The sequence below is a fragment of the Homalodisca vitripennis genome, chromosome 4 (assembly GCF_021130785.1).
Source record: "Homalodisca vitripennis isolate AUS2020 chromosome 4, UT_GWSS_2.1, whole genome shotgun sequence".
NCBI classification, from domain to species: domain Eukaryota; kingdom Metazoa; phylum Arthropoda; class Insecta; order Hemiptera; family Cicadellidae; genus Homalodisca; species Homalodisca vitripennis.
Window position 1 is genome coordinate 106,960,678 of NC_060210.1, and position 23,298 is coordinate 106,983,975.

Genomic DNA, 23,298 nt, shown 5'->3' on the forward strand with positions numbered 1-23,298 from the left:
ACAGTTCATGGCTAGGTTTATCCTACGCTGTGATGTGCAGCAAAATTGAATTGCCGGAATCACATAGTAAATTTTGTAATATGGTATGAGTTTGATAGGAATCAATACTGACTTATGTAGTAGAGAACCGTAATTAATTCTAGTGAATTCCAATAAATACAGCTGACTAAAGTTTTATAATTTGCATCAGTATCGAGATACATTGGTGTTATATGAACAGCATGGAATAAAGTTGTTAAATATGGGTTTTCATTTTTGTAGTCTAACTACAGTGGTGGCAATAAGTCTAATTCGATTATTATTCACTTAATAGTTTTGGAGGTCTTAATTAATTGTTTATTATGGTATACACTTATATACAGGCTACGTATACTAGTAAATAAGTTGTAAAATACTCAATATTGGACTCTAACCATTAATAATTCCTGTACTCAAACGTAATTGGTATTCATGTCTAGATTTGAATGAGACAGTTAAATTTGAACTTGCAGTAGGACGTAACCATTCACTTCATCGAGCACAAGAGCAGGATGAGTAATATTTACATGGAAAGAAAATAACTTTAATTTTAACAACCACATTATACAGTGACTGCCTAATATGGTGTTTATTGCTCGATACTGACGCGACCAGTAATCAAATTTAAGTACATCCAGTTTTAAATAATATATATTTCCCAACTATTGCACGATCGAACAAAAGTCTCGAGTAGAGAAACTTGGTGTTTCTAAAATAACGATATAATATAGTTTTATTATAATTAATTGAAAACTTTGTATCTGTGCAAACAGTAACCGGAAGTGAGACGCATGCATGAAGATTTTTTCTATGAGTTTTTAGTTCAGTTTTATTTCGCTTCGCTTATAATAAAAAAAAGTACACCTTATTTTAAATTAAATTAAAGATTTTTATTTTATTTCAATTTTATAAGACAGATGGGTTTTTAGTTAGATTTTAATTTTGATTTAAAACAAAAAACCTTTCCTTGAGAAAAATTGTACGTGACATTTGGTTATGTACGTAAGCATTTGGTGAATTATAAATATTTCATTAGAGCAAAGTTTATTTAAATTAATACCGATTTTAATTTGAAGTTATTAATAAAACTGTTAAAGTAATTCGAGAAAGTATCCTCCTGTTTATCGATCCTAAAAGAAATAATTAATTACTTTATAAACTGGAAAAAATAAGTGTTGGTAAATTAATAATAAAAATATGTAAAGAGGTTTTGTGGGTTTGCGGATCTCTCTACAACCAGTTCAGCGTAATGTTATCGACTTCTATTTCAGAACACTGTCAGAGAATATTGATTACATAAAATCCATCCTGATGATGTGGTAGTTTAATACTCCGGAGATGAGCATTCCTTTACCCTTTGATCTATTCCACAGCCTATTAGATACTCTTATAAGAACATAATTACTTGAATTTGTCAGCTTCACAGCGGGCAGAATATCACTGATCGAATTATGATCAAGTGGCTTCTATTTGTTGACGTTTCACTGGTCACGGGAGACATTGACCATATTGAGGAAAGTTAGGGTTAGTTTTTGGTTGGAAAATTTTTTTATATGTCTTTGACCAACTTGATTATTTATTTGAAAAGGAAGCTTTTTCATACAGAACAAAAAATACTTCGGAGTTTGCAGATTATTAACCTATGTAGTGTAATCGGGCCTAAAAAGATGAGTAAAATTGGAAAAAAGAGTTCTAGAAATTTGTGTAATGGGTTAACCATTTTTTTAAATATTTTCACTCTATGTCAGTGACCAGTGGTCATCACTAATGCAATTTTGTTGCGCTCAATATTTTGAGGTCACTTCATTACCGTATGTCAAGATTTTGGTAAAAAATGAAGACATATTAATGAAAGAACCTATTAATACAAACGTTTGTTAAACGTTGACATTCTTCCCGTTTTGGTTGCAACTGTCAATTCTGTCCTGCGGATTTGATTGTAATCTTGATATCATTATCAGATATAAGTGTATTAGGGTCTTTTTCGTTTAAGGGCCAGCACAAAAGACACTAGCTTGCCTATTCAAAACTCAGATCACGCGATGCTTGCCCGCTGCTTGCTCTTTTAGAAAAAAAATTAACTCGAGCTTGCAAAGTCCAAGCCCAGATCAACTCACCACGATTTATTGAACAAGAAAAACTAGACAGAACTAACGCGGGTTTCATTACAGGCAAAATATAAGCGGCGCGTGTTTATAACTGATAAGATAAGACGAGTTTATACTAGAAGTAGTACCTGAACTACTGCCCTACGAACTAATAACACAACAAAAAAACGATTAAATTCACTGTCAGTCAGGTATAGTATGTTTGTAAGGTGCTGGCCCTTAAACGAAAAAGACCCGCGTATTATTGCTCCTGTGTATGTTCCATTATTAAGGGTGAATTTACTGAAGAATTTATCTCCCATTTGAAAGACTGAGGTAGTTAAGGCGACCCAAACGATCTCCAAATTCTCTTTAAGTGTAGTACAATTACTGTCGGTTGACACCTTGACTTCCATCGAAATGTATGACAAGCTTAAGTGTCGTTGGAGATTCAAGAGTGTCAACGATATACTTAAGCACTTCCGTCTTTAATATTTTATCGAGTACATAAAATATCCATCAGACCAGTCACATCCAGCTTTACGATAATGATATTGGGTTCTCCCGACAAATCACAAGACAGCAGAACATTTGGCTCCCTAATCAGCTATTGATTCTGATGAAGAATGTGCTGAAACAAACATTTTCTTGACTATCGCCAAAACTGTGTTACTTTTAGTCGTAACCATAAAACTGTTTGGTGGATTTGGCACGGCATAAGTAAGAGAAATCGCAATGTAAATGATCTAGGTTGTCTCATAGATTCTGATCTTTCATATAAACTAAGCAAAACTTTTTTAAAAACAAATATCCTTTATTGTGATTTAAAGTTCCATAGTCCCAAGCCACCTTGAATATTTAACAGTGTTATAATTAATGAGGACAGGCATTACAAATATTTGCAAATGCGTTTGCACGTGGAAATCCTTTTCGTAAATAGTTTGGAAACTTCCTGAACTGATTGGAGTAAATTTGTAAAAGGAATTTCTTTTTTTCCCGTTCTAACCCCGTTGTTCTTTTTATATCACGATGTAATACTACATACCTTAATAGGGTCTAAACGTTTTCCGATGAATATTATGTATGATAGACCCGTATACAGGGCGTCCATAAATAAATTTATTAAACATCAGCATTGGAGTTTTCAGATAAAAATGAGTAAAAATGTCGCATAAAGTATAATCCTATCAGGCTTAGTTTACCGTCTGTCTGTTGACGTTTTTAGGGGAAAATTATTTCTTTCGATATTCCCTATTTAAAAATAACACCAAATTTAAAGGTCAATAGGGTAAAACAGTATGTAACGCATCCAAACAAATTTTATAACGTATTATGTTTTACAAAATAACAATAATGAGCAATGTATTGTAAGGGTTGGGCTCAATGCGACTGTTATTAGAGTTCAGATACATTTTACCTTTCGCTTAGTGCAGCATCTGAAATGGAACTGACCTCAACTTTTGCAATGATCTAAAATATCATCTGTTACGTTTAACAATCGGATCCTTGTTAATCAACAGTTAACAATATAAATAACCCAAATTGTGCATTTTAAGTGAAGGATAGAGCTCGCCTTCAGTTATTACTCATCGTAGCGAAATAAATTTTGTATCAAAATCTTCATTTAAAAGCAACCCACATTTTTATGAAATTTTCACAAACTTCCGGTTTCTTAATCAACAATTTTTATTTAACTTAAAAGTATACATTTTCCATGGACTATACTTTACACGACACTTCTTACTTATTTTTACCTGACAAATCAAATTGTGAAGTCTAGTAGCGTAATTTATGGAAACGCTATATGTGTTATACTTTGGAATTTGCGACCCGGGTTTTTCAGGTCGAATAAGTCAAAACTTTAGAATTATGTAATACAAAAAATGCCTTCCTTAAAGGATAGGTAAGTAAGAATTACTATTTACTACATTTTCAGTTGTTCACGCTAAACCGTGTAATTCGTACTCAGAACATATCACGTACAAATACAAATTGTCTCTAATTTTACACAATAATAAAAGCTATAATTTGTGTAGGCACGTGGTCCATAAAGTAATTAAGATATGTAATACTAATGATAGCAATAAATTAATTTGTATTCGGCTATGCATGCCTTTGTCCTTTAAAGTTAGATACTGTCAATACAAATATTGTGAATAAAAAAGGATTTTATACCAATCCAATGTCATTTGTGTAGCACATGTATTTTGTATGCTACCGAGTTCTTGTACCACTTATCGATGGCAAATGTCTGGAAAAAGCATGTTTCTTTAACATATCTTTGTATTAAGTGCCTAATCACGATATGCCTAGTAAATATTGAATAATGTCAACAATAATGTCCATGAGGAACGAAAACTTTCAAATTGTAGAATTCGAGGCTTAATAAAGTTAAAAGACATAATTATACTGACAAAGCCTTGATGTCATTTGGGTTGGTATAACCTAGCAATAAATAATCAAAACAATTTTCCTGAGCATTATGAAAAACGTGATTGAAATTCAAAGAATACCACATTATCCATAGTTTATATTTTCAAATGGATTAGAATAATCAAATAATTAATTATACAATATTTTTAATTAACCGTATGAATGGGCATTAGTAGAACAATTGGAATTTGTTGGATACTATGCTACGTTAACCACACAGCATAATATTGTTAATACAACGCGTCTCCTCAAATTCGAAAATGTCTAGTACAAGAAAAATATTCAAAGTATGAGTAACTGAGTGTTTGAATGTCGAAGAGTTTCAGTTGTCATAATTTAGAAATTGTGGCAAATGACAGCAGTGTCAAGAAAGTTTGTGCAAAGGCAGATGGAGTTATAAAGTTAAAACATTTTGTATTCGTGTTCAGAATGAAATTAGTATGTGACACCTTCAGCATGACAGATTTCTTGTCTAAGCAGGAGCAGAGTGAATCATTAGATTTAACACGATTTCTTTGTGGTTGAGGCTGTTATTGATGATAAAAAAGATTGAAAGGATTGATGATGGTGCCACCGGTGCTATTAGATTGAGATTCGGTCAGTGCAGAATGTAATTTTACGTAGAAATCAGGTAACTGCAAAATTTCTATGGCAGCAATATTTAAAAGCCAATTCACACACTGACACACTGATCTAAACAACTTTCATTTTGTAATGCAAATGCCGCATAAACAAAATGTGCCATCGGCGACCATTGCGTTGTGAAACAACCACACGCGTAGTGTAGTTTCTGTTGTTGCCGCAGGCCTCATTCAACGCTAATAAATCGCAATATTTGTACCCTGCGAAAATCCAATTATTGTTTATTTCTTTGGAATAGCACAAATGATTTTCTAAATTTACTCAAGATTGTCCCAAGAGGCATGCAGTCTTCGGGAATGGAAAACTGCAGTGTTTCGTGTGCATGCAAGTTGTTTCAGTGCCTAAGGAATATAATGCTAGAGTACATTACTCAACAATGCATGAAAATAAGTGCACTCATATATAGATAAAATTCGGAGTACTTTAGTTGCACATTTGAAGAAGAAACTTTAACAACAATCTGGTATAGGCATTCCCGAACTTACTCTTTGATTGTATCTTATGCTATATCGCTTGGGATGGCCCATGGCAAATAAATCTTTTACTGATGGCAGGCAGTTTAATTAAAAATGTGCTATTAAAAAGGCAAAATCTGCTAAGGGTTCCAAAATAGTTGAGAAATTTCAATCAGTGACACTTTCAAATCAAACCATCAAAAAGAAAAATTGTTGAAATGGATGAGCAAGTAAAAACATCATTGCAGCTTAGCCAAGCTAAAAAAGTATATATTTTCCCCCTCGTTTGGATGAAATTGATGATCAAACAGATGTCAGTCAGCTCCTAATATTTGTACTTACTACTTTTGAAGACCTCTCTAGCAAGGAAAAAATATTTGGTTTGTGTTCTCTTCATGGAATAACTTTAAAGAAAGCGGTTAATAGAATTAGAGGCTTTGGTAATCTTCGGCCATTGTTACAGATGTGGCACCAGCAATGGCAGGTAAAAAATCTGTATTAGTAGGGTTGCTTAGGGAGAATAGAGTAGGTAGCTTGTCACGACAGTCTACTGTATTATTCACCATGAAGCTTGTGTGAAAATCCATCAAGCAGGATCAAGTTTCTAAACTTCCGATTAAAATTATAAATCTGATCAGAGGAGGAAACCGAGACACAGACAACTTAAACAGTTTTTACAAGAAACAGAGGCTGAGTATGGATACTTGCTATTATACAATCATATAAGTTGATTGAGTGCAGGAAAGTGCATGGAAAGTTATGTTCTTTGCTATAAGAAAATACTTCTCTGCATTCTTTAAGAAATATGTATAACATGATACCACTTAAAAAGAAGTGTGAAGATCCAGAATTGTTTGTTCAATTAGCTTTTCTAACAGACGACGAATCATCTTAACATTTTGAACTCAAGTTTTCAAGGAAAACTTGAACAATATCAGATTTACCAAGCAAGATCAATGGGTTTTGCAGTAAGCTAAAAGTGTTCAAACAAACATTGGAAAACAAGAAATTGATATACTTCCATAGCTCTTGTTAGTTGGAGAATTCAAAGATAACGATTTTCAACCTCCCTTTCTCAAATCTAAGAAGATGAGTTCAATACACAAGGTTCGACGAAATTGAAAATCTCAAAAATAGTCTACTGCTTTATAATAATCCTCTTGAAACTACAATTGAAGACCAACCACCTGAACTACAACATGAATTATGTTATATGCAAGCTGACATGTTTTTAGTGACAAGGCAAGAAAGAGCTCATGATTATTTTTTAAATTACTTCCCAAAGAGATATTTTCAAAATTGAGAAATATTTTCACTAAAAATTTCATTAATGTTTTGAAGTAACTATTAACGTTAAATTTTATAGTCATCCATGTATTGGTTTATTAAAAACGAAAATAGAAGCAAGCTTTCTGATGCGTTTCTACTTCATCTCAGGTTGGCTACAACACAACTAACTACAGGTGGATACCACAACTAACAATGTTCACACTGATTAATAATATATATTTTTAACCGAGAGATCACGGGTTCAAATCCCGGGGAGGTTCAATGAACTTAATCACAGAATACAATGATAAGTTATTAATTGCTTCAGTGTGCATTTTACAAACTAGATTCATATTATTCTTCTTGATTTTTATATAGGCGTAATCTTTGCTTCTTAACGTTTTGAGTAATAATAAACCCTAAAATAGACGCTAATATTCGTAATCAAAGCATAAATCACTTTGTTGTTCAGAGAATAATTATTATATTCCACATAAAACTAGACTTCAAGAATCTAATCTGTGCAAAGACCTACAAACAGTCAATACCGAAAGATTAGATGTAGGCTAATTAACTATAATAAAATTAATATTTTTTATTTCCAACTTTTTGTATCTACGATTAGGTAGCTTCACTTACAACATAATATTAGCAGATCATTAACTTTTTAAACCAAGGTCTTAGTATTCTAAACAAAGTCCCTAAACAAATTAATGTTTAAAAAGTACAATATTCTACTATAATATAATAAAATATTATATTATAGGAGATTCAATGTTCTGCATTTAAATTAAAGATACAACACGTCATGTAGAGTAAGTTATCCGATGCAACCCGCATCGAATCAGATATTGCTCCAATTAAAATCTTGCAATACATACATACATAACAAAACTACAAGTAGAAAATCAAAAAAGGTTGTGTCATTAGTTGGCAGGTTAAAATATTTACATGGCAATGGCATTAAAGGTTTATTTTGTTTATTGTTTCGCTGTGGCTATATGGCCGGCTACCGTCTGTAGATTAGACAGACGGGCGATGAGTGGTGGCGTCAACCGTGACGTAACGAAAGGGCAGCCATAACTGTCACCTTTACATCACTGCCTTAGAAATATAAAACACACAATTAGTAGACTATTTTATTAATTGCATATTATGCATTGGTAATGTATTGAACAGTAATGTAATAAAAGTGTACGCTTAAATAAATTAAAAAGAAGAAATAGACAACTAAAAATTAACCATGTACCAGAATCTACACTTCGTAGTTTATTAAGATATAGTTTTGTTTCTCACAATTTTACTGGAATGTTTCAATTAATAGTCATTAAGAGAAATCATACCTAATTAATTATAAATAATTTTGTCATATTAAATATGTATGTCATTTAATAGCATAAAATAACTGGAACATTTGTTTTATTTACTAATAACACTCAAATGGTTATGATTTCATTGTATATTGTGTGTAAGTGGTAAGAGGGGAATTAGTCTCTCGTCTTGAGATATTTGAAAATTAATTCTTCCATTTACCGATTAAAAATAGTTTTATTATTAATCACTTACGTATTATCGGACTTTAGCAGGACTGTAAGTTCTTTATAGAAAGGATCTTGGTACAGTTTAAAGTATATAGCATACAGTCTACATCACTACCTAACTTTTCTATTGTTTTCGGCAAAATACTGTCAGTTATACAAACGTCTGGATGGGTCAGACAGATGTAAAGTAACACTTAAACTGGAACTTGAAATGTTATTCATCAATGTATAATTATCATTCATTGTTATAAAACACAGGGATGTGTCATTACGATAACAGATAGGATTATCTAGAAAAGTTGGCATCTTACACGAAAGAATTTTGAGCTGTTAACTTACCATAATCTAAATATGTTCATTAAGATGTGACTGGCCAAAAACGGAAAATTGCGTTAAAGCAATAACAGTCTAGAGAAAGTTATAAGAGTTGTACACGACATCTCAACGAAACAAATGATGGCATCTCACACCCAGCCCAACTGTCGTAGATATAATACATTTAACGTGGATGATACAAACAATTCTTTTCATTACCACAATCCCTTCCGCTTTCCCATTACTGTACAATAAATCTCGGGGACTGATGTTTCCTCAAGCTCAAAATTCTTATTTAACAAAAAACGACCATGAAAATTCCTAAAATTGACTCTAAATATGAAACTTGAATTATTAATTATAATTAGGAGAGGCAAACTAAAATAAAGCCGTAAAATGCATTATAAGAAAATTATTAAAATGGAATTAACTGAGAACTTACAATATTTATTAACTTTCAAAACAATGAGTAAAAATAAGTAATTCACTTAATAAAGTTGTAAGAGGGATTGGACGTAAGTTACCAATGCGGTATAATGCTGTTACTAAAATGTGACAAATAGGTCTTTGTAAGCATCCAAATTAAATAGTTAGTTATAAAGTTTGCATGATAATGTTTACACGGATCAATACTGTGCACTTTATGATCAAAAGATAAGATCACTGTATATTTCTAAAGATTTAAAATATTATACGTACTTGTAATTTAATTTTTGTTTGTATTCACACTTATGGAGTTTAATCACAAGTGTGTTTAATCAATATTGTGAAGTTTGGTGCACAATATTGAGTATATTTAGGGTATAGACCTATTTCATGAAATATAGTTCTTCATGAAATGCAATTGTTCTCGAATCACTTATTCTTAATTGAATACCGGTATGGTCCGTATTTTCTTTATTATTGATAAAAGTTTTCAACTGGTCAAAAGAACTAAACTTTCTCCAACCCGCCATTTTAATCACAATGCACAGTGCTAGAGCTACTTCAAAACCTTTGGCGTCACAGTCTGTGACGTCATAGTCGTTCCCGTTCTTTGAAGCCAAGCCCGGTGACCGGGCATATAGCCACTCTGTTATTGTTTACTTAAATTTTAGGTTAAGCCCTGTTTGTGCCGGCTTGAGAAATATTTAAAAATAGATGGCTCGTATCTTTTCCAAAATTATTTAATAGTTCAAGCACAGTATTATTATTTCTTTTTTGCAATGGCATCAAGATTTAGAGCCTTAAATACAGATTCCTCAGAAGAAAGTGAAGGCGAGAATGATGCTCCAATTCCAACTAAAGAAGCATTGGTGAGTTTATTTACGTTTAAATTTTAATTCATAGACCCTGTTATTATTTTAGTTAACCAAATCAAGGCGAAATATTTGAAACACAATAGCCCAATAAAATAAAGTTTTAGTTGATTATTTCTTTATTCTAAATTGCCTCCTAAAAACAATTTCCTAGGATTTCACTAATTAATTTCCTTAGAATAGTTTTTATGTAAAACATATTAAATTTATTACTTTGTTAAATTCCTTGTTTAATAGTCATAATACTGATATATTGTTATAAATATTTGGATATTACCAATGCAAGAACAAAATTGCCTTTTTATGGGCAGACTTTAATAAGCGGCCTACACTTGTAATTCTATTGTTTGATATTTTTATCTGAATGCATAATTCAATATTACAAATGTATTTAACTTAGCATATGATTTCACCTTACTACTTATATCAGTTTTAATGTAAACAATAAACAGCAAGAAGTAACTAATTTTTTTGAGACTGAAAACGGCGATGACTATGAAGAGAAGAAAATATGTGAGTTATTTCTCACAAGTGACGAAATTAGTTTAAGTGGCTTCAACATGTACGTTTGGCTCCTAGTATCCCACGGGGAGAATTCTTTCCCCCATTTCACAAAACTCTGTTACTCATTGCTATAAAGCTGGGCAAGTTTTAAATATTGAAAGGTTTCTTTGATATGTAAGTCTAGGGCTTGGTTGGTTTTGTAATGTTAGTGCTAAATTTATGTTTTTAAAATTATAATAAATGAGATTCTTTTTGTTAAAGTAATTTATTATAACTCTTGTTTTGTACGAGTTTTTCACATCAAAGTTAAATAATTTAGGGATTGAACAATTGAATAACAAGTGTATGCCGCTTATTAAAGTCTCCCCCTTTTTATTACTGTCAGTGCATTATTATTATTAGTTTGTGCAGTTTACACAAACTAACCAGTCACCTGAAGTTGACACTAACCAATTTTTTTTAGAGAACCTAAGCCTGTTCCCACCACTGTAAATAAAATTAATCATAAACCAGATAGCACTCAAAATAATAAATGTTCAATTTTTCACCAAAATATTCAACATTTAAGCTCAAAGCTAGAAATTTTAAAACTTAACTTAATGGAAACTGATCCAGATATTTTGACGTTGTCAGAGCATAAAATGTTAGAATCTGAGCTTACATTGTTGCACATCCCAGGGTATCATTTAAGCTCCTATTACACTAGATCTACTTTTATAGGCGGTGGTGTCATGATCCTCACACGAGATAGCATCACAAGTAAAAGAATCCTAATGCCGGCTATACAAAATCTATTAGTTGAAAAAGAATTTGAGTGCTGTCTGTCCGAAATTTCAGTAATTAAGTTCACTTTTGTTTTAGGTTGTATTTACAGGTCACCAATGCCAGGTTTAATGGATGGTTTCTTATTAAAATTTGAAGCTTTATGTAGTATTTTAAGTAACAAACATAAGCATATTATTTTAACTGGAGATTTTAATATTAATGTTTTAAAAAAAGACAGACTTTATCATAAATTTATTAGCATTTTAAAACTATACAATTTAACTTACAGAGTAAATTTCCCAACTAGAGTTCAATTAGGGTCGGAGAGTGCTATTGATAACATTATAAGTAATATTGAAGATAAAGAATGTAAAGTAACAGGTTTAATAACACACATTTCTGATCATGATGCACAACTTTTGGAAATATTTGGTATAAAAAATAACAGTAAGAAAATAACTAAAAAATATTCTAGGAAATTTACACAAAATAACATGCATTTTTCTACAAAACCTGTTTAAAGAATCTTGGTTGGATGTATATCAAGCCCCAGTAAATCTAAAGTATAATATATTTTTTGGGGATTTTTTCTTATCACTTCAATATTTGTTTTCCCAAACTCTTTACCTCACTGCGGGAGGGTGATGATCATAGTTGGATGACTGAAGAAATAAGATTTAGGAAAAATGAAATTTATGAATTAGAAATTTGTTTTAGGCAAAGTAAAGACCAAAATTTAAAGACAATTATAAAGAATCTGAAGAAGGATCTAAAAACTTGTATGGCTAGGGATAAGAAAATATTCTTTGACAATAAGATTAAAAACTCTGGAAATTGCTCAAAAGTCACATGGAGTATAATAAAAGCACAAGTTAAAAAGACCTCAAATGCAATTTCAAATATAAGTATTGACAGTAATGGGGAGGAAACAAGTGGTCCTATTGAAGTTAGCAATGTGTTTAACAAATTCTTTGTTTCAGTAGTTGACCAAGCAGTACTACCCAAGATTGTTAAAAGTAAAGATTATAATGAGAGTAATATCAATACTATAAATACAAATTTTAAATTCAGCTCAATAACAGAGCAAGATCTGGGAAAAATAGTTAATCCTTTTCAAAATAAACTGTCCACTGGGTACGATGATATTTCAATAAATATAATTAAAAAGGTCCTACCATCTATTATAAAACCCTTAACTCATCTAATTAATTCATCTTTAATTACTGGTTATTTTCCTGACGAACTTAAAATTGCAAAAGTAATACCAATATTTAAAAAGGGGCAGGTAAATGATCCCTCATGTTACCGCCCTGTCTCATTGCTCCCAATTTTCTCAAAAATCTATGAAAAGACAGTTTACACGCAATTAGTTAGCTATCTAGATAAGAATAGATTATTAGATAAGGAGCAACATGGATTTCAATCAGGAAAATCTACAATAACAGCTGGAATAGACTTTATTAGTTCAATAATTGAATCAATTGATAGAGGAGAAAGGGTAGTAGGTATTCATAGATCTCAGTAGAGCTTTTGACAGCGTTTCTCACAAACAGTTGTTAAAATCGTTAACTATTTTGGGTATTTCTGGTAAAGAATTAAAATGGTTTAAGTCCTATTTAACTAACCGTAAACAATATGTGGAAATTGAACATCTTGAGTCAGAAGTTAATGATAAATACATATATTTGAGAAAGTTTAATTCTCATAGGTTAGAAATACCACACGGAGTACCACAAGGATCTATTTTAGGTCCGGTCCATTATTGTTCCTTTGCAACATAAAAGGTTTGCCTGGGCTGATCCCTAGGGGCAATAATATTTGCTTGTATGCCGATGACTCTAATGTAACAATCTCTGGGAAGACCATGGAATGTATTGAGGAATCATCTTTTATTTGCCTTTCAATCATTAAAGACTTTTTTGACAGTAAAAATCTTCTCATAAATTCAAGTAAAACTAATTTTATATCTTTTAATACTAAACAAAATAGAGAAAATGATCAACCAAATATTTTTTTGGACAACACTTTATTAGAACAAGTTGATCATACCACATTTCTTGGCCTAATGATAGATAAAAATCTTTCATGGGATAAACATATCGACTATGTTGTTAGTAAAATGTCATCTGGATTGTATGCCCTAAGACAAATGTCTAAAATAAGTAATTTGAAAACTCAAACACAAATTTATTATGCTATGGTCCATTCTCACCTAGCCTACGGGATTAGTGTGTATGGCGCTACAGCAAAAAGAAATCTTGATAGGATACTGCTTCAACAAAAAAGGGCACTTAGAATAATGTTTAACTTAAAAAGAGACCAATCAGTGAAACATATTTTTGTAGAATTAGGCATTCCAACTGTTTTTGGATTATACATTCTGGAAACTGTAGCATATGCTAAAGTAAATATAAATTTTGTTCAAGAAACAAATAGGCATAATTATAACACTCGTACAAACAGGCAAGTAGAACCTCATAATTTGAAATTTTATACTAAAAAAACAAAATTTGTAGGCACTAAAATGCTCTATCACCTTCCCCGGAAGTTTTTGTTGGAACAAAATTTGATTAAATTTAAAAAAGAACTAAAAGAATTTTTGATTAAAATAGCACCATGTTCCATTGAGGAGTTTTGGGAATGAAACTATAATTAAAATTTGTGTATACACTTTGTCTATTTATTTACTTATAAGCTATTATTTAAGTTGTAGTTTATGTATACACGTAGTGCCATAAACTTAAGAAAATTTTGTGATAAGATCCTTTTTCTGTATAAGAATTTATGTTAGAAACTAACTACGTCTTCGAAAATATATATATATGTGTGTGTGTGTGTGTGTGTGTGTGTGTGTGTGTGTGTGTGTGTGTGTGTGTGTGTGTGTGTGTGTGTGTGTGTGTGTGTATTTTGTATTTTGTCTGTTTGGTGACCTGTTAAATGTTAAGTTGTTATTTGTTTTTAAATTTTTGCTAATTATTATATTAGTTTGGTTTAAGTTATATGTCAGCTGTTGCTCGTATTAATTTAATTATTATATGCAAATTTTAGTTATTATTTAACTATTATTCAATATTATTAATTATATTAGTAATTATACTTATTGTAGGTTGACGCTATTCATTGTACAATGTACATTTTATTGAATAAAGGATTTTTGAATTTGAATTTGAATTTGAAAAGTGCCAAATTCTACGCCATTTACTGTAGAAATAATCAGTCCATGTTTGGATATTATAATGACTTTACACGAACTGTAAATATTAGGTTGGTGTGTCAATATTATAACAAACTTTAGCATAGAAATGACTGCAGTATAATAAGTGACCACCACAACAATGAAATCATAATTATCAATTATAAATAATAATACTATCGAATACAACAGTTGACGTATAGAAATTCTGAATTAATCGTAGCCAGCAGTTTTTATTTCATTTATGGACAGAGTAGGCTAGTGTCGTCATTGCCAGCTGTTTTATTTCATTTATGTAGTGAGTAGGCTAGTGACATCAGCAAGAACAATGGCGAGGAACATCCAGATATTGGCCCAAAAAGTATTATTAAGCATTGAGTAATGTTTTAAATGGTGCAAGACAAAGAGCTTGCTACATTAGAAATAAACAAACACTAATGTATACATTTCGAAAAGGGAGAGAAGAGGTGGTAGATTCCGTTTGGTAATTTGCCCAGAAAATAAACTAAATGCCGAATCACTTATCCCATTAATTGTGAAACATGTAAATCCAGGAACAACGATTGTTAGGGATTTATGGAACACCTATTTTGTCCTAAAAACAAAAGGTCATGACCATTTTACTATAAACCACAGTAAAGTATTTATTACCTCTAAAATTGTTCTTAAAGATTAATAAAATAATAGGCTAGCCTATTTTTTCAAAGCCATAATGATTATGCTAGATTGTCCAAACTACTATCACCATTACAATATTGGGAATATGCAGGTTATATCCCATATATTATATAACTGCATGTGAATTAACTCACTGAGTCAGGTATACAAATATAAAATGGTCCTGCTTCAAGTTAGAGAGCTTTTTACCACAATATTACCTAATTACCCATTACCCATCTTGTTGTTTTATTTGTTTTTTTTTTGTCTTGTAATAGCATTCAATTACAGTATGGTTAAAAAAATATTATAAGGCAAAAAATGTGATAAATCCAATGCTTTTAACTACTAGGTTTGCTTTGGATGGATGTGGATGATTAATTAGGCTGCATCAATACTTGTCTTAATATGACTGATTCATAGTAAATGTTTTGTTTTATTTACATAAATAAAAAATGTAATATAGCTTGTTACTGTACATCCTAAACAGATATAGTAATTTGATTTGTTTGCAATTCATATTAGTCATGATTCTACATATTTATCTTTATTATTCTCGTCTTCCACTTCAATTATATCTCAAAAACTACTTTGTTACTATCTTCTTGTTCCACCCTATCAATAGGCTTTAGTTTTATATAGAATTTGTAGTAAACCTTGAGAACATACTTGAAGCGCTAATATCCTTTAACTTCTTTGCAAACACTTCAGAATATTGCTATAATTAAAAATTATTGTACTAGACACTCACACAGTTTCTTAAAAACAACATTCTAGTTTGAAAATCCTAGTTGATGATACATCCTGTCAATGTCAGCTTCAGAAGACCGTGGTTATATCCTACAACCAATGACATCGTTCAAGGAATACCGTTTGATCCTTCTTATCAATGATACTGGTGATGTTTACACTCAAGCTGACTCCATTTCTTATGCAGTAGTCTCACTGTATACAACTTAATCATTTTAAAAAGTTAGAAGTTTGTTGTATCTTAATTTCAATAATTTAAATGTACTTACTATTAACAATTATAATAAGAAAAAAATTATGAAACAGGATTCCAAGGCTCAAAGTTTTTAATTATTTGTCTCCACATAAAATAAAGTAGTAGTAGTAGTAGATCATAAATTAATACAGCAAACCACTATTGTGTTGGCTGTGCATGCATACTAGCTGGTCCGTACTGGTAACCCACTATTATTGTCTTGATTCGTTTCAAGGCTGTACACACAACATTAATGTTTCGCTCATGGATTGCGTGGTTCTAAAGTTAAATAAATACAAAATATTTGCTTGCTTATAAGGTAGAAACTTAAGACTAGAACAAAGACAAATATTTATTACATTTTAATGCTAAAACCATTTGGCTATCTTTTTAATTAGCAAAACAATCATTGTTTTATTTAAGTCTGAGTCAAAAGAGCATTTGAGGGATGATGTTATAATGTCACATGAAGTCTTATAATAATCCATAATCTCTCTATACCTTTGCAGAATTTAAATTATCTTTTTGAATATGATGAAACAGTCAAAATATGAAGGAGAGATTTTTCTTGTTCTTAGCTTTCCTACACATTACAATGACCTAGGTATACAAATGCTTGTGATAATCTTATACATATAGTAAGTCAAGATTATAATCTTCTTATTTGCAAATGCCAGACTCACATTTCCAGATTCTTAGACAAGGCTGCAGCTAATGTTTGCAACACTGAATGTTTACTTTTAGAACATGAACGATTTTCTTTTATTTAGTTATTGAGCTAAAATATTAGTTTAGAGTAAAAATTAAAATGGAAACTGATTGCATAATCAATGTTAGTAGTAGTATTTTGTGTCATGTTACAGGAAGACAAGGCTTCGGCACTTTATAGTGAGGCACTTCAGTATCAAGGAAACAGCCAGTGGGACGATGCTGAGATACTTTACCAACAATTGCTGGAGTCTGAAGTACTTACAAAAGTAATGTCATATTTGAGTATTTATACAGGGTGAGTCTGACCACCCGTGCAGTATTTACAGCTGTCTTTAATAACTGACTTCCAAAACTTTTTCTATCTCTTTTCTCCATAATTTGGCCTCTCCCGAATCCGTGAAAAAATTATTTTTAATTTTGAAAAAATGCCCCTAAAGGGCCCAATTTGGGGGGTAGGGGTACTTTTTGGGGAATTTTCAAATGTAAACATGGGTCATGTTGATACATCAATTTAAAGGTCTTATTACACCGAACATTTTGGCGCAAACAAAAGTTAATTATCTTTAAACCGTATGTACAGGTGTACCAAAACGTTTGAAATAGGACTTTAAAATAAAGTACCGTGTTACCCTACCTACAATATACGGAACAGCTCCAGATTTTTTTCCTAACTTGCTATTGACCTATTTTTCCCATGAAATATGTTGGTACGGGCATTTTTCACTGGATTTTCTAAATTTCAAAAAATATTCAAAATTTAAGAATACAAAAAATCCCTAACACTCAAAATTCTTAAATAGCAACATATAATAAATTTTATATCAATAAAAGGTCTTTTTAAAACAAACTTTTTTTGTATTTAACTTTTTTCCCCTATCTCTTACTGTTTCAAAATGGCAGCCGAAAAACTGAATTACGTATATCTGTTTATAAAATGTAACAAATTATTTTTATTTGAACAAACAGGTTTTTGTGATTAAATAAACAGAATTTGTTATGAAATCAGGCCAAAAATTAAGCATGTTTTAATTTTCAAATGTGGCCCAATATTTTTGTAGTAGTTTCCATGTTATCTTTTAAAGATAACCATTGATTCATGTATGCACAATCTCAATGCAGTCTTGGACTAGAAAGGTACTTTGTACCACCCTCAACAGGCTTATCACTTGCGGGTAAGCTGGCTAGACATCTTTATCTGACAAATGTGATAAGGCTACCCTTAGTCAGTTCATTGGTGTCTGCTGTTTAAGGACAGCTTGTGGTTTTTCGAAATGCCGTACACAAATGCAGAGGCATTCGATATGCTAATGGTGTTAGGCGAATGTTTTCAAAACTATGTGGCTTCTGCTGCGAGGGTATATGCCGAACGGTTTCCAAATAGAGAACCTCAGTCACGAATGGCCTTTCAAAGACTTGCTATTCGAGTTCGTGAAACAGGACAGATACAGCCTGACAGCAATAAGGGAAAAACGCTTGCAAGGCCTGTAAGAAGTGATAGGGCACCAGAAGTATTGGCGGGCAGTGCAACTAAACCCAAATGATTCTTCTAGAAGAATAGCTATTGATTCTGGTATGAGTGAAAGTTCAGTGGTGAGGATCCTGAAAGACAATAAAATGCATCCCTACAAGATGTCCCTGCACCAAGAACTTCATGGTGATGATGGCATTCAAAGAATGAATTTTTGTTTGTGGGCAAGAGAAAAGTTGCTACAAAATGAACATTTTTTTTCGCAATCTACTATGGTGTGACGAAGCTACATTTCGGAGCAACGGCGAAGTTAACCGTCACAACATGAGGTATTGGGCTCATGAGAACCCCCACTGGATACGAGAGGTTGACAACCAGAGGTACTGGACTGTGAATACTTGGTGTGGTATTGTTGGTAGGAGAATTGTAGGTCCTTTTTTCTTTGAAGACACCTAGATGGAGAGACTTATAACAATTTTTTAATTAATCACTTGCCTAACTTATTAATAGATGTACCTGACGAAGTTGTTGGCAATATGTGGTTTATGCACGACGGTGCTCCGGCTCACTACTCGCACAACGTGCGGACAAACGCTTGATGAACAATATCCTGGAAGATGGGTTGGAAGAGGTGGTCCAGTTAACTACCCACCAAGATCCCCTGATTTGACCTGTATGGACTTTTACTTTTGGGGTAGGCTGAAAGACTTAGTTTATGTTTTTTACGACCGACAACACCCGAAGATATGATGCAGCGAATCCGGAATGCTATAAATTCAATCAGCCACGAAGAAGTGTTGCGAGCTGTAGATAGCTTAAGTTCCAGATTAGAACTGTGTTTAGCAAATGACGGACTACAATTCGAGCACCTTATACTAGCAAAATCAATGAAAGGTAAGATTATGGCTAGTTCAGAGGTCATTCAGAGCTATTAAGCAAATTAAAAATTAAAGGACATATTTTTATTTCATATAATTTAAAATTAATTTGTTACATTTTGTAAACAGACATACGTAATAATTCAGTTTTTTTCGGCTGCCATTTTGAAACAGTAAGAGATAGGGAAAAAAGTTAAATACAAAAAAAGTTTGTTTTAAAAAGACCTTTTTATTTGATATAAAATTTATTATATGTTGCTATTTAAGAATTTTTGAGTGTTAGGATTTTTTGTGTTCTTAAATTTTGAATATTTTTTGAAATTTAGAAAATCCAGTGAAAAATGCCCGTACCACATATTTCATTGAAAAATAGGTCAATAGCAAGTTAGGAAAAAAATCTGGAGCTGTTCCGTATTGTAGGTAGGGTAACACGGTACTTTATTTTAAAAGTCCTATTTCAAAACGTTTTGGTACACCCTGTACATACGGTTTTAAAGATAATTAACTTTTGTTTGCGCCAAAATGTTCGGTGTAATAAGACCTTTAAATTGATGTATCACACGACCCATGTTTATATTTGAAAATTCCCCAAAAAGTACCCCTACCCCCCAAATTGGGCCCTTTAGGGGCATTTTTCAAAATTAAAAATAATTTTAAACAGATTCGGAGAGGCCAAATTATGGAGAAAAGAGATAGAAAAAGTTTGGAAGTCAGTTATTAAGACAGCTGTAAAATACTGCACGGGTGGTCAGACTCACCCTGTATAATTATCTTATTTATTCAATTTAACCATGATTTTGTCTGCAGACTTAATTGTTTAACTTTGATTAACACTATTTTGAATTATTAGGAAATTAAACACATGTGATACAGTTTAAAATTGTGTTTTCAAAATAACAATAGAATAGTACTGCCAGTATTTTATACACTAAACATTTCCAAAAATTATCTTTGACTACAAATAGTAGTATAGTAGTAACAAAATAAACCCTCAGTACATTTGTTTAAAATATTAATAGGGCTAATGATTATTTCCCGGGATGTGTTTATAGACAGTTTTTGTATTCTGTTACTTTTATTTCTAATATTAAGTCATTACATGCAAGGTGTGGCTAGAAAGTAACCGGATGAGTATTGGCGGACCCACAGAACGGACACAATAAGGCTCAATATTATATGGCCGGTCACGTGACTTTCCTCCCTCCCCTCCTCGTTTTTCGTTTGGCTCCTGTACTTCTTCTGCCTGCAGTTGATCATTTTCTGTAACCCTCTTCATGACTTGCATCGCTTTTTTTTACAGCTTCCACAGTCTCAAATCTCAATCTTTTCAAAGCTGTCTTGACTTTGGGGAACAAAAGAAAGTCATAGGGGCCAAGTCAGGTGACTAGGGTGAATGATATAAGATATAAATGTTGTGTTTTGCCTAAAACGTGATAAATTTTGTGAGTTTGAGCATTGTACTGGTGGAGTTCATGACTTGTTTTTCCACAAATCATTCCGTTTTCTCTGTACACGCTCACGTAAGGTACTGTACTAATGTAGTAATTCTGATTAGTTATCAGTAATGTAATCGAACATGATTACTGATCTATTTAATGTTAGCATCAGTTCTTGATTTTTCAAGTTTGAAAAGAAATTTTATGTTCACATGTTATTCTTTCTGGATACTCAACATTTTTCCGATACATAGACTAACAGTAAATTGCTTATAACTGGTATGGGAGACAGAGGAAACATAAAGAGTGTTGGGATGAGGAATCACTTGACCAACCGTATGATATTCAGCCTTATTGCATTCTATCTGTTCTATCAATGCTAACCAGTTATTTTCTAGCCACATTTTCTTGTTTAAATTTTAAACTAATACAAATGATTCTGATATATTTATAGAAAAATACATTCATTGATTTATTTCCACCATGGTAACTTCTAAGTCAATAAACATAGTTCTAAAATAGGCTCTCTCTGGTTTTATTACAGTTCAGTGGTTCTCAGTAGTTGGAATAAACCAGCTTGTAATTTTTTGTCGTGATCAGGATATAAACCAGTGGTTAATTTCAGTGGGAACGCAAGGGAACGGCATTCCCTTACCTCCCAAGAGTGCCGGAACGCAAGGGAACGCTTTTAAAACTACGAGTACAAGTTTTAGTTAAAAAAAATTGTAGGTAGGATCAATATTATGCTATGCTTTGTTTGCGAGTGACTCGTAAGCAGATAGTAAGCGCCCGTACAAGCAGTTGTGAGCTGTGCTGTGATGAGTCTTGCACGGAATCAGGCAGGAGGAAGGTGACGGGCGAGTCATCCTAGTTCGCGCATGCGCGGCTGCGCCTCTCAATAACAAAGCAATACCCACCCCACCCCCTTCCTTTCCCCCTCCATTCCTTCACCGCGCCACCGCCCCAGTGATCACAAGTGTGTTGACTAGTTGACTTGACCTTGGTGTGTTTGGCGTTTAAGTTACAAGTTGCATCGCATCCCATCACGCTTAAGTTCGTTTTTGAGGTGCAGGTCGTTGATTGTGTTCGTGTTTATGCTTATTAGTGCTGGTGCAGCTAAATAGTTTCCTAATTGACTATGACTACCAGAAAAATTGTTGATTTCTTTAAACCTAACCCTAAGAAACAAAAAGGTTATGCGAATAATGAGAACTGCAGTTCGGAAGCATTGACTACAACTTCAATTGTTGATCAAGATAAAAAAGAAGACGCAATCGGGATCAATGAGGATAATTGCGATTACCATTCCCCTTCGACTTCCTCGTCGGTCAAAATAGTATCCAGGTTGGTGGGTTTGGGATCTGATGCAGACGAAGCTAAGGTTAGTAATGAAAATAATGATTTTGTTAATAGGGGTGAACAGCCAGTTTGTTGGTCTGAAGAACAAATTGTTGAATTTAAAGCTAAAAATCCATGGTTAATTGTGAACAGAGAACTAGGTTGCAACGTTTGCCGTAGTGTGAGTACTCTAGGTGCAGAGAAAACGAAGGGCCTAAAGATTAGCGAAGAGTGGGTTTTAGGAACTGTTACCGCTTATGGAAACAATAAAAAAGACCAGCAATCCTCTCTTAGGAAAAAGATATTTTTACACCGTGGGTCGCGAGCTCATTCTTTAGCTGAAAAAATACTCATTGAAGCTAAGAAAGATACAATGAAAAAAGCTGTTGCTTCTATGCATAAAGAGCAGCAGATTGTAACTGAGCGCATTTTCCGCACGGCTTATAAGCAAGCTAAACTAAATAGGCCATTTTTTGAGTTTGAAACTGAAATTGATCTTCAAATAATGAATGGCTTAGATATGGGGCAAATCCTACATTCAAATGTTGCTTGCTCCAATATAATTCATCATATTTCTGATGAAATGAAATCAGACTTGATAAATGGCCTAATCAAGTCAGACTCTAAATTTTCCCTGCTTTTGGATGAAGCCACTTCAGTTTCAAACAAAAATGCTTTGGTGGTTTATATCAGAACTGTTCTAAAGGGAATGCAAAACCCTATGACAGTGTTCTTAACACTTTTTGAGCTAAATAGCACAACATCAGCTGGTATATTACAAGAACTTTTAAATCAGTTACAAGCATTAGGTCTAAGCTTTGAATTCATGAAAGACCATATGATTGCTCTAACTTGTGATGGTGCTTCAGTGCTACTAGGCAAGAAATCTGGCCTTGCTATACAGCTTACTGAAACGTTCCCCAACTTGTTCATTTGGCATTGTTTGAACCATCGTTTAGAGCTTGCCGTGCACGATTCCATAGAAGAAGTAGCTGGAATCAATCATTTTAAGATATTCATGGATAAAATTAGAAACATGTTTAGTTGTTCACCGAAAAACAGCAGGGAGTTGGCAGAAGTTGCTAAAGGACTAGAGGAGCAAATGTTGAAAATCGGCCGTGTTTTAGATACTCGTTGGGTAGCCTCCAGCTTAATGGCGGTGAAAGCAGTTTGGACAGATTTTAAAGCTTTGTACAATCATTTCATTGAAGCATCTGAAGACAAACAAAGGGACTCGAAGCAACGTTCAACTTACAAAGGGCTTTGTAGTACATTATCTTCTACAACTTTTGTACAGAACCTGGC

General features: G+C 32.7%; 1 protein-coding gene across 1 annotated transcript in view; it reads left to right on the top strand.

The window, feature by feature from the left end:
- The first annotated feature begins 9,648 nt into the window (after window positions 1-9,648).
- The window catches only part of LOC124361151 (calcineurin-binding protein cabin-1-like), a 91,772-nt gene continuing 78,122 nt past the window's right edge, over window positions 9,649-23,298 (top strand). The window contains exons 1-2 of the mRNA XM_046815192.1: window positions 9,649-10,055; window positions 17,026-17,139. Of these exons, the coding sequence (XP_046671148.1) occupies window positions 9,966-10,055; window positions 17,026-17,139 (204 nt within the window). The 5' untranslated portion in view covers window positions 9,649-9,965. The remainder of the gene's footprint in view (window positions 10,056-17,025; window positions 17,140-23,298) is intronic.